The sequence below is a fragment of the Aquarana catesbeiana genome, linkage group LG06 (genome assembly GCF_042186555.1).
Source record: "Aquarana catesbeiana isolate 2022-GZ linkage group LG06, ASM4218655v1, whole genome shotgun sequence".
Classification (NCBI taxonomy): domain Eukaryota; kingdom Metazoa; phylum Chordata; class Amphibia; order Anura; family Ranidae; genus Aquarana; species Aquarana catesbeiana.
The window spans coordinates 341,333,596-341,346,621 of record NC_133329.1 but is presented as its reverse complement, the minus strand read 5'-3'; the positions used below and the strand labels follow the sequence as shown (position 1 = coordinate 341,346,621).

The 13,026-nt window shown below is 41.2% G+C and overlaps 1 protein-coding gene across 1 annotated transcript; it reads left to right on the top strand.

Annotated features, from left to right (window-relative positions):
* The first annotated feature begins 1,752 nt into the window (after positions 1–1,752).
* On the top strand, positions 1,753–12,205 carry SP5 (Sp5 transcription factor). The gene is made up of 2 exons (XM_073633933.1): positions 1,753–2,119; positions 6,532–12,205. The coding sequence occupies exons 1-2, from the start codon at positions 2,069–2,071 to the stop codon at positions 7,600–7,602; spliced, it is 1,122 nt and encodes a 373-aa protein (XP_073490034.1). The 5' UTR covers positions 1,753–2,068; the 3' UTR covers positions 7,603–12,205.
* Positions 12,206–13,026: the final 821 nt, after the last annotated feature.

The window sequence follows — 13,026 nt, the reverse complement described above, 5'->3', positions numbered from 1 at the left end:
GAGGTTGTCCATAATTTTAAAGGGTGCCTTTAGCCTGTCCATAATTTTAAAGGGTGCCTTGAGCCTGTTCTTAATTTTAAAGGGTGCCTTGAGATTGTTCATAATTTCAAAGGGTGCCTTGAGCCTGTCTATAATTTTAAAGGGTACCTTGAGCCTGTCCATAATTTTAAAGGGTGTCTTGAGCCTGTCCATAATTTTAAAGGGTATCTTGAGCCTGTCCATAATTTTAAAGGATGCCTTGAGATTGGCCTTAATTTTAAAGGGTGCCTTGAGCGTGTCCATAATTTTAAAGGGTGCATGAGCCTGTCCTTAATTTTAAAGGGTGCCTTGAGATTGTCCATAATTTTAAAGGGTGCCTTGAGATTGTCCATAATTTTAAAGGGTGCCTTGAGCCTGTCCATATTTTTAAAGGGTGCCTTCAGATTGTCCTTAATTTTAAAGGGTGCCTTGAGCTTTTCCATAATTTTAAAGCGTACCTTGAGCATGTCCATAATTTTAAAGGGTGCCTTGAGATTGTCCATAATTTTAGAGGGTGCCTTGAGCCTGTCCATAATTTTAAAGCGTACCTTGAGCATGTCCATAATTTTAAAGGGTGCCTTGAGATTGTCCATAATTTTAGAGGGTGCCTTGAGCCTGTCCATAATTTTAAAGGGTGCCTTGAGCCTGTCCATAATTTTAAAGGGTGCCTTGAGATTGTCCTTAATTTTAAAGGGTGCCTTGAGATTGTCCTTAATTTTAAAGGGTGCCCTGAGCCTGTCCATAATTTTAAAGCGTGCCTTGAGCCTGTCCAAAATTTTAAAGGGTGCCTTGAGGTTGTCTATAATTTTAAAGGGTGCCTTGAGATTGTCCATAATTTTAGAGGGTGCCTTGAGCCTGTCCATAATTTTAAAGGGTGCCTTGAGCCTGTCCATAATTTTAAAGGGTGCCTTGAGATTGTCCTTAATTTTAAAGGGTGCCCTGAGCCTGTCCATAATTTTAAAGCGTGCCTTGAGCCTGTCCATAATTTTAAAGGGTGCCTTGAGCCTGTCCATAATTTTAAAGGTCGCCTTGAGCCTGTCCATAATTTTAAAGGGTGCCTTGAGCCTGTCCATAATTTTAAAGGGTGCCTTGAGCCTGTCCATAATTTTAAAGGGTGCCTTGAGATTGTAATGTATTTTAAAGGGTGCCTTGAGCCTGTCCATAATTTTAAAGGGTTCCTGGACTGAAAAAAGGTTGATAAACATAGCTCTAACGTACTATGAGATCCGGCATTGCCTTCTTATAACGGAAGGCATTTCCACATCCCCACTTCCAGCGCAAACCCCAAATACGAAGCTTCGCCTAAACAGGAAAGTCTTATAAACGGATGGGACCAGGGATGGCCAATATTTAGGTCAACTTTCGGAATAAATGGCGGAATACTGGAGGGATTCCATCACTTCATAGACAAGAAAAACTTGATATTACTTTATCATCCAGGACGAGTGTGAAGCTGATAAAAGGGAACTGCCTATCCCAGTAACAAAAGGAGATTGTCCCTTCGCTACAAATCCTTAATTACAATAAAAAGCACAGAGGAGGGGGATCCGATGTTCTGCTCCGGCACAGTGAGGGTCTCCAGGAGCTGAAGGGTCCCTTTGATCAAGAAAATCCAATTATTTGTGTATATACATTTCCCACATAGTGATTACTTCATTAATTGTCCCGCCTTTATCACCTCCCTTTCCACCCCCTGTAATAATCACTTCTTTTATCCACACCAACAAACACTCCGTAGGAGCTTTTGTAGATTCAAAGGATTTGCTCCAGCTTGTGAAAGAGCTGCTGTGCTTTGATGATTGGGCAGCTGGGAACTTCAAAGGGACAGCGTCGGCCTGTGACTGGCTGGCGGCCCAGCAAAGTCCTTATCACATTCTTGGAGGTGCTCCCGCCGCCGTCAGTCAAGGAGGGGAGCCGGGAGGGGGCGCAACCTGCCCGCTGACAAACAGCCCCGGCACACGGGACCCTGTGGGTGGGGAGGAGGACAATACTCCATGCGGCTGGGGCTCAGCGCTGCCCACCCTTATCACACCGACACACGAGCGGGACCATGGCGGCGGTGGCTGTACTCAGGAACGACTCTCTGCATGCATTCCTACAGGTACGTGTGTGCCCGGGAGCGACACAAAACTTCAGCCCGGAGATAGGAAACTTTATCCGGGATAGAGCGCCCTGCACCGATCATAGAGAGCACTACTAGGAGGACAGGTGACCGAGAAGTCACTGGAGGACCAGAGAAGATATATACCTAGAAGAGTAGGGAGCAACTGGAGTACCAGGGATCAGGAGGAGAGAAGATACAGGATATATATCTAGAAGAAGAAGAAGTACTCAGAGTAGAGAGCAACAGAAGTACCAGGGATCAGGAGGCGAGAAGATACAGGATATATATCTAAAATACAAAAGTACTCAGAGTAGGGAGCAACTGGGATCAGTAGGAGAGAAGATACAGGATATATATCTAGAATAAGAAGAAGTACTCAGAGTAGAGAGCAACAGAAGTACCAGGGATCAGGAGGCGAGAAGATACAGGATATATATCTAAAATACAAAAGTACTCAGAGTAGGCAGCAACTGGGACCAGGAGGAGAGAAAATACAGGATATATACCTAGAATATAAAAGTACTCAGAGTAGGGAGCAACTGGAGTACTAGAGAGCAGGAGGAGAGAAGTTACAGAATATACACCTAGAAAAAGAAGAAGTACTCAGAGTAGGGAGCAACTGGAGTACCAGGGATCAGGAGGAGAGAAGATACAGGATATATACCTAGAATAAGAAGTACTCAGTAGGGAGCAACTGGATTACTAGGGATCAGGAGGAAGAGAAGCTATGGGATATACACTTACAACCATTGTAATAAGTACTCAGAGCAGGGAGCAATAAAAGTACTCAGGATCAAATAGAAGAGTTATTCCAGGATGTACAATAATAGTCACAAGTATGGATAAGATGATGATAGGTAGGATGACAGGTGTGATCACAGGTACTCAGAGCCAGGGAGCAATACAAGCACTATGGATCAGGGAGAAGAAAAGTTCCAGGATGTACACCTATAAAAAGTAAGTACTAACAGCGGGGAGCACTAAAAGTACTTGAGATCAGATGCAAGAGGAGTTACATGATTTACACTAATAATAATAATAAGTGTATTCAGAGCTAGGGAGCAACGGAAGTACTGGGGATCTGCAGGAGGAGAACATCTATAGATGTACACCTAGAATACTAATAATAACTACTCCGAGCAGGGAGCGACAGAAGTATTTGGGAGCAGGAGAAAGGGAAACCAGAGGATGTCCACCTATAATAATAATAAAAAGTACTCAGAGCAAGGAGCATCAAAAGTACTATGGATCAGGTAGAAGAGAAGCCATGGGATGTACACCTGTAATAATAATAACAGGTACCCAGAGTTAGGGAGCAGCAGAAGTTCTAGGGACCAGTTAGAAGAGAAGCTAGAGGGTGTACACCTGTAATAATAAGTAATCAGAGCTAGGGAGCAACCAAAGTGCTATTTATCAAGTAGATGAGCAGTTCCAAAATGTACAATAATCGTCCCAGGTACTCAGAGCCAGGGAGCAATTAAAGTACTAGGGATCAAGTAAAAGAGTCATTCCAGGATGTGCACCTGTAACAGGACCCAGAGCTAGGGAGCAATACAAGTACTATGGATCTGGTAGAATGGGTAATTCTAGGATGTACACCAATAGCCACAGGTCTTCAGAGCCAGGGAGCAACAAAAATACAAAGGGTTCAGGTAGAAGAAAAGCTATAGGATGCACACCTATAATAATAATATGTTTTCAGAGATAGGGAAAACCAAAATTACTTTGGATCAGGTAGAAGGGGAGTTCTTGGAGGGGGCACCTGTAGTAATAAGTACTCAGAGCTTGGCAATAAAAGTACTATGAATCCTTTAAAATGAGAAATTTCAGGATGTACACCAATAGACACAGGTCTTCAGAGGCAGGGAGCAACAATCATACTAGGGTTCAGGTAAAAGAGAAGCTATAGGATCCACACCTAGATTAATAATAAGCATTCAGAACTGGAGAGAAACAAAAGTACTTTGGATCAGGTAGAAGAGGAGTTCCTGGATGGGGCACCTGTAGTGATAAGCACTCAGAGCTTGGCAATAAAAGTGCAATGGATCAGGTAAAAGAGTAGCTGCAGGATGTGCACCTATAGCCACAGGTACTCAGAGCTAAGGAATAATAAAAAATAGCACTAAGGATCCACTAGAAGAGAATCTATAGGATGTTCACCCTTAATAAGTACTCAGATCTTGGAGATAAAAGTACTATGGGTCAGGGAGAAGAGAAGTTATAGGGTGTGCACTTTTTATAATAGGTACTCAGATCTAGGGAGCAACAAAGGTATTATGGGTCAGGTAGAAAATAAAGCACAGGATGTGAACTCCTAATAATAAGTACTCAGATCATGGCAGTACAAGTATGGATCAGGCAAAAGAGTAGTTCCAGCATGTTCACCAATAGCCATAGGTACTCAGAGATAAGGAGAGTAAAACTACAGTGGATCAGGTAGAACAAAAGCTCCAGGATTTGCACCTATAGTCACAGGTACTCACAGCTAAGGAGCAATAGTACTATGGGACAGGTAAAAGAGAAGCTCCAGGCGCTTCACCCATAGCTGCAGACACTCATAGCTGGTGATTAATAAAAGTATTATGGGACATGTAGAAGAGTAGCTCCAAGATGTGGAGGCAATTGTAGCTGGTGATTAATACAAATTTTATGAGATATCTAGAGTAGCTCAAGTAGGTGCACCAATAGTCACAAGTTTTCAGAGTTAAAGAGCCAAAGTACTATGGGACATGTAGAAGAGTAGCTCCAGGAGGTGCACCAAAAGGGTGTGCTCCAATAGTTAGAGGTGCTCAGAGCTAAGAAGCAATAAAAGTTCTGTGGATTCTGTAGAGGTTTATCGAGAGGGTGCAGCAATAGTCACAGGTGATCAGCAATACAGTACAGTGTAATAGGTAGAATAGTTACTCCAGGCTGTGCACAGATGTAAAATAACAGTGAAATAGGTAATTTGGTGACTCTTGTATGTGCAGTGAAAATCACAGTAAAAACATTCTAGGACAACTAGGGCAGTAACCCCAGGATGTGTGCCACTAATCACAGGTGGAAGATAGTTCAGTAGATTCGGGATCTGCAACATAAATCACAGGTTGTTTTTGTAAGTTTGCAGTGCCAGTACTTTGAAACCAATGTCAGAATATTCCTAAACATTAGAGAAGTCTGTTTTGTAATCCTAACATGCTCAGATCACACTAGTGCTTTCAGATGAGCAGACCAAGTATTGTTGGACAGGTAGATGTGCAGATTACACCTTTAAGGTGACAGTTACTAATGGGACTTCAAGAAAGGGAAAATAATGTAAAGTTACTGCATTCCAAAACAGGCAGTGCTAGCTATTGAGAAATAAAGGTATGTATTGTAATTTCAGTATGAACCCAACAATTACAGATAAGGTTTTATTACTACTTCACTGTGTGTGAGTCTTGTAAGAACTGCTCTCAGCTGGAGAGGGCTGTGGTGCAATGACACAGGTTGTCTTTCATCTTCTGAATGCACACTACACATACCAGATGATGCGGAAGTTAGATCACAACGTTCCCACAAAATGCTCCTCATATCAACGTGCTATAAACATTTGTGTGTTTATTTTTTATTTATTTTTATTTGTTGAGATAACTTTATTTATTTATAAGATAGCTTACATTTCTAAAGCTATGCTTAATTTATATGGGAACATGGCAATATTTTGATACATTCTGTAGGTATAAATTATCCCAGTTTGAGAGCCTGATTTTTTATTTCTTTATTAGGAAACAATTTCTGCAATATTAGAAGAAGAAAAAACAATACTTGTTCACATCTTAACGTGAATACATGAGAAATAAATATTGCAGGGCTGGACAAATCTGCAACTAAAAATATTAATACTGTGAATTGCTCACAACCACATTTATTGATGATTTTAAATGATGATTTAAAAAAAGGCCATTGTTTTTAGTTTACCTAATTATTGTGTATTTGCTGCATCTGTTAATTTATCAGAAATATATTAAATGAAATGTATGAGAATATAGCGCCAGACAAAACACTTTAAAATGTTTTAGCACAATGGGATTTATCTTACTAAAAAGTCTATTATGCAGTGAACCTTTTTAATTTGAAACACTCCAGATGAAGATAAATAAAGATGTTTTGCTGAACTGACTGTAAAATAAACATCACATTATCTATAGTGCTCCACTTTTTAACTTGGGTTCCTCAGTGATGGTGTCATGCTGTTTTGTGATGCACATTTTAAATTTGTATGTTTTTAGAACTTAAAGATGACTTTAAGTACATTATATCTGACAGTTTGAGGACCACAAACATAGTTTCTGCAATTTCAATTGAGACTCCTAAATAACAATTGTTTACTTCTGCTCTAGTAAATTATCCTGTGTATAATTCAAAAGATCCATTGTGTTTAATTACAGGACAGAACACCCAGCGCCTCCCCTGATGTGGGTAAACATTCTCCTTTGGCTCTTCTGGCAGCTACATGTAGTCGCATTGGTCAACCAGGTGGTGGTCATGAGTTTCTCCAGGTTCCTTACGATCCGGCCATTGCTTCTCCATCCAGGATTTTCCATCCATGGACTAATGACATCTCTACACACTCTCCAGGTGGAATTCAGCCACACACCAGTATTGGACTCAGCAGCCCGAAAAATCAGCTCTCCGCTCACATCCAGACTTCATTTGTAACTCACGAGCTGCCCCTGACGCCCCCAGCTGACCCCTCTTACCCTTATGAATTTTCTCCGGTGAAGATGTTACCATCTCCCATGACGGCTTTTCAGCCTTCTAACTGCCAGTCAGCCTATGTACCTACTGTTCCATATGCTTCTGCTCCCATTGCTTCTGCAATTCACGGCTTTGTTCCGAGTCATTCCAATTTACTACACCAGCAGCCAAGACAACTGTCCCCTAATCCAGCAGAAGACATCCCTTGGTGGAGCATTCAGCAGTCTGCCCCAGTTCCTCACCCAACCCCAATTCCTCATCCTCATCACCGCTTTCCTCTTCAGAGAAGTATAGTGCTCGGACACACGGACTTTGCACAGTACCAGACTCAGATTGCAGCTCTTCTGCAGACCAAATCTCCCTTGGCCACGGCCAGGAGATGCAGAAGGTGCAGATGTCCGAACTGTCAATCTTCCAGTGGTCCTGATGAGCCTGGGAAGAAGAAACAACACATCTGCCACATCCCGGGCTGTGGCAAAGTTTATGGCAAAACCTCACACTTAAAGGCTCATTTAAGGTGGCATTCTGGGGAAAGACCTTTTATCTGTAACTGGTTGTTCTGTGGCAAAAGTTTCACCAGATCTGATGAGTTACAGAGGCACTTACGGACCCACACTGGTGAGAAACGCTTTGTCTGCTCCGAATGTGGGAAAAGGTTCATGAGAAGTGATCACTTGGCCAAACACGTGAAAACACATCAGAACAAGAAGATAAAAGGGATTGAGAGGACAGTAAAACAAGAGCACAACCGAGACCGCTAAGGGAAGCCCTGTTGGCTTTTACTATAGTGCAATGTATACTTGAATCTGGACTCCCCAGAACACTGATCAAACTTTTATATATATAAATATTAAAGCACAATACTTGTCAGACACAGGTGACAAGGGATTCTTCAATTTTGCTTTCTACATTTGGATCTTTACATTGGTCCTGTGGATTTGTATGTTTCTGTTATTCTGTAATCAAACATAAATTGATATGTGACTCGGAAGCATATTTTTCCCTCAAAGCTACAGTACTTCCAGCAGACTCTTTTATATGTTTATTAGACTTTTGCATTTTTCCCCTTCCATTGAAGCATGCATTATTGACTCTGTAAATGGAACATAAAACACTTTCAATAAACAATAATGTATTTTTTCTGTTGGATTCAAGCCAAATTGGCTTTGTCTGAATTTTAGTTTAACTGTGACGTGCCTAATCTTATGAAAGAGGTATTTTTTACCGCTTTCTCAAACACACTTTTCAGTTATCCACATTTTGGATTGCATTATATCTAAACATTTTCAGTTATGCCAGTTTTAGATATTTGGCTGACTATATGTCTTTGCAGATACTGTGCAGGTGTCAAAGTGTTTGGCTATGTTCATAAAGGGTGGCTTAGCGAAAAAGTCATTTTAATTCAGCCCAATGTGAGTTTTCTTCTATTTCATCAGGTTAATGGAAATATCCACCTTTTTGTGCTGCTTAAGTGATCTTAAACCCCAAAACAAAAATGTATTATATTGCAGCTTACCAGTTCTTAGATGTAGTGGCTACATTTGTTTTCCTTTTTTTTTTAGGCTTTTCTTTGCTTTTATTTTCACCTGGTAAGCTGGTCACTAAAGGAGCTTTCACACTGGAGAAAGTTTCAAGCGCTTTTGCATTGAAAAAGCGCATGAAAAACTCAAGAAAAAGGCTTCCTTTTAAAATTAATGAAAGTGTTCACATTAGGGCGGTGCACTCCTGTGGCGGTGAAAAAAATCCTGCTAGCAGCATTTTTGGAGAATGTTTGGGTTAAGTTTAAAAAAAAAAAACGCACCAATAATGCACCTTCCTATTGAGAGCAATGGAAAATGCGGCAGCGATGCACTCACAATGAGTCTTTAGTGTGGATTTTGAGTCACAGGTCCTTTAAAAACCGCACTGTGGAAGCGGTAAAATCGTGACAAAATTGCAGCAAAAAGCAGCATGTGCATTTTTGCTGCATTTTTGCAGTGGATCAATGTGAAAGTAGTCTTAGGGGGGGATTTACTAAAATTGGAGAACACAGAATCTGGTGCAGCTGTGCATAGTAACCAATCATCTTCTAACTTCAGCTTGTTCAATTAAAGTGATTGTAAATGATCGTTTTTTTAAAATAACAAACATGTCATACTTACCTCCACTGTGCAGCTCGTTTTGCACAAAGTGGCCCCAAACATCCTCTTCTGGGGTCCCCGTGGCTCCTCCCCGCATCAGATAACCCCCTATGAGAAGCGCTTTCCCAAGGGGGTTACCTTGCGGGCGTGCTCCCGAGTCCAGATTTTGCATCCATAGACGCGAATGCCAGACTTGGCCCCGGCACCCGCATCATTTTATTTGATTGACAGCAGCGGTAGCCAATGGCTGCACTGCTACCAATCTATCCAGTCAAGAGCCGGGACCCCGTGGAGAGAGGGACAGCGCGTCCCCGTCGAAGAGATGAAGAGGTTCAGGTAAGTAAAAGGGGGGGGGGGGCTGGGGGGCGGTGACTGCCAGGTCTTTTTTCACCTTAATGCATATGATGCATTAAGGTGAAAAAACACAAGGGTTTACAACCCCTTTAAGCTTTGACGAGGAAACCTGAAAGCTGATTGGTTTCTATGCAGAGCTGCACCAGATTTTGCACACTCAAGTTTTAGTAAATCCCCCCTAAGTATGTTATTTTTCAACTTCTTTTAATAGAACTAGATGAAATTGTCAGTTAGAGGGTTGGGAAAAGCATTTAACACTGACAGGGGTGCTTACAATGATCAGCTGTTATCCATTTATGTAAAACCTTTAACCCAAATTAAATAAACTGCTGCTGTATCTGCTTAAAAAAGTGTTATCGGGAGTTTGGTTTTAGTTTGTTAATCCAGTCCACCTAAATCCGCTAGTCTAAGGCCCCATACACACTATTAGAATTTTTGTCTTCGGATTTACCAAAACTATATAATATGAGGGCAAACCTTAGGAGTTTCCTTTTGTATGCAATGAAGCAGGCCCTTGCACTACATGGTTTTGGTAAATCTGAAGACAAAAATCTGCAGAAAATCTAATAGTGTGTATGGGGTCTAACACTACCCTTTCCCCAGATTGACAATGCTGTTGTCCAAAGGTGTCTCCGTTGCTCCTCCATCCAGATTAGAGACACCCTAATGCCCCGTACACACGGTCGGATTTTTCGATGGAAATCGGATCGTGTTGTCGGAAATTCCGACCGTGTGTGGGCTCCATCGGATTTTCCGACACACAAAGTTGGAGAGCAGGAGATAAAATTTTCCGACAACAAAATCCGTTGTCGGAAATTCCAATCGTGTGTACACAAATCCGACGGACTAAGTGCCACGCATGCTCAGAATAAATAAAGAGATGAAAGCTATTGGCCACTGCCCCATTTATAGTCCCGACGTACGTGTTTTACGTCACCGCGTTTAGAACGATCGGATTTTCCGACAACTTTGTGCGACCGTGTGTATGCAAGACAAGTTTGAGCCAACATCCGTTGGAAAAAATCCATGGATTTTGTTGTTGGAATGTCCGAACAAAGTCCGACCGTGTGGACGCCCTATTAGACTGTCACTGTCACTAGCTTCATCATCAGGTGAAAATAAAGGAGAACAAGCCTTAAAAATATATAATGCAGCCACCACATTTAAGGACTGGCCAGCTGCAATATATTACATTTTTGTATTTGGGGTTAATACTGCTTTAAAGTTTTGCACTGTAATAAAACTGTTGCAGAGCTGGTGTCCACGATTCAAAGCCCACTTGGGACACTATGGGGTTGATTTCCTAAAGGCAAATAGACTGTGCTCTTTACAAAGTGTAGTTGCTCTCTGCAAGAGCACTTGCACCAGAGTTTAGTAAATGAGCAGAAGCTCTGCTGGCTTCCATCATCCAATCATGTGCAAGCAAAAAATGCTGTTTTGTTATTTTCCTTGCTCATGATTGGATATTCTTTGCAAAATGAAGCTTTACCCCATTTACTAAGCTCTGGAGCCACTGCACTTTGCAAAGTGCACAGTCTATTTGCCTTTAGTAAATTCACCCCTATGGGCACATTCGCAGGTTCTTCACATGTTTGTATGGCTTTCCTCCAACAATTCAAAAACATAATAGAGGACTAATTGGCATCCTCCAACAATTAGCTCAGTTTATTTGTATGAAGGCATTAGAGGTAAGGTGTTGTAGATACTGATGTGGTTCAATCTTCTCTGTAAATATTCCATTACTGTTTAAGTTAATAAAATTTGTTTTTGTAATTCTGTTAAGCTGGCAAAGACTGCCTCATTGTTCCTTTTATATTTTTGTTGTTGCTGCAGCTGTGTATATACACATTTATGGAAATATACCCGGGTTTGTTTAGTGAATAGACCTGTATTTCTTTATACAAAACATGATTAGATGGCTTACTAGATCATGGCTGCACATCTTGACTTTTTTCTTTAAACAGACAGGGAATGTTATTTTTTTAATAGCTCCTTTATGTTGTCCATCTTTTAGGCTTCGTATATACCATCAAAAGCACGCGTGTAGTTCCGTGCCTTGCATGTAGGGCAGCCCATTCATTTCAATGGGCTGCTTTACGCACAAGAAATTCTAAAAATAAGTTCTTGACCCTTTCGAGAAATCGTGCCACACCTTGTTGGTGAACATGAAAATGCGTGTTTGCTGATGTGTGGGGTGCCATTAGAAATTAGTGGCACCGCCGCACGTCTACAAAAGGGCAGAGTGTTTCTGTGCGTTGTGGGAAAGTGCGCAATTTTGTGTTTGTTCCTACAATGCACAAGTGTGAACATAGGGGGTTATTTACTAAAGGCAAATTTACTTTGCACTGCAAGTGCAGTCACTGTAGATCTGAGGGGGACATGCAAGGAAAATAAAAAACAGACTTTTAGCTTGCACACGATTGGATGATAAAATCAGCAGAGCTTCCCCTCATTTCAGATCTTCCCCTAAGATCTACAGAGACTGCACTTCAAAGTGCATTTGTAGTGCAGAGTGGATTTGCCTTTAGTAAATCAACCCCATAGTCCAGTGATGGCAAACCTTGGCACCCCAGATGTTTTGACTTTCCCATTATGCTCATGCACTCTGCAGTGTAGTTGATCATCATGGGAAATGTAGTTCCAAAACATCCAGGGTGCCAAGGTTCGCCATCACTGCCATAGTCTTTAGAGGCTTGTGATATTGTAAGGCAGGGCACTGACATGGTTGTTGATACTCGTCTGGTTTTGTAGTGACATGACAGGATTTTAAAGCCCTCATTGGGGGAGATTTACTAAAACGGGTGCACACAGAATCCAGTGCAGCTGTACATAGCAATCAATCAGCTTGTAACTTCAGCTTATTCAATTAAGCTATGACAATAAAACCTGGAAGCTGATTAGTTACAATGCACAGCTGTACCAGGTTCTGTGTCCACCAGTTTTAGTAAATCTCCCCAATTGCGGCTAATGCAAATGTTTCACTTGTTGCCATTTTGGTGTGACTTTATAGCTCTACAGACCTAAGTACAGTTTGTGAAATACTTGCATGGAGACATTATTCTCTGGGGTTGATTTATTAAAGGCAAATAGACTGCACTTTGCAAAGCGTAGTTGCTCCAGAGCTTAGTAAATGAGGTAAAGCTTCAGTTTGTAAAATATATCCAATCACATGCAGGGAAAATTAAAATAAAACGGCATGTTTGCTTACACATGATTGGATGATGCAGAGCTTCCGCTCATTTACTAATCTCTGGAGCAGAGTGCACAGTCTATTTGCCTTTAGTGAATCAACCCCTATGTATAGTTCTAACATGACAGCAAGCACAGAACATTTCCTATTGGATGCAGTCTACATTTTACAAACTTGTGCTTGCATAACGGAACAAAATAAATCCCATTTATAAACATTTTTGCAATTCATTCTTCCATACAATCCATTTTCAGTAACAGAGGTGTGCTATGAAGAAATAGGCATGTAGGACAGAGGCACAACAAAAAGATCTGGGCTGGGCCCTGGTGCCAACTTACAACCAGGGCCACTCAATGACCTGCTATGAAGCTGTTCAAAATTAAAAACAGGGGGTCATGTTTCTTACTTTTCAATAAAGTGACACTAAACTCTGGCTTTAAAAAAAAAGATAGTTCTATTCAAGTATGTATTCTTAAAGTCATTGTAAACCCTTTTTTTAAGCAACAAGCATGTTATAGTTA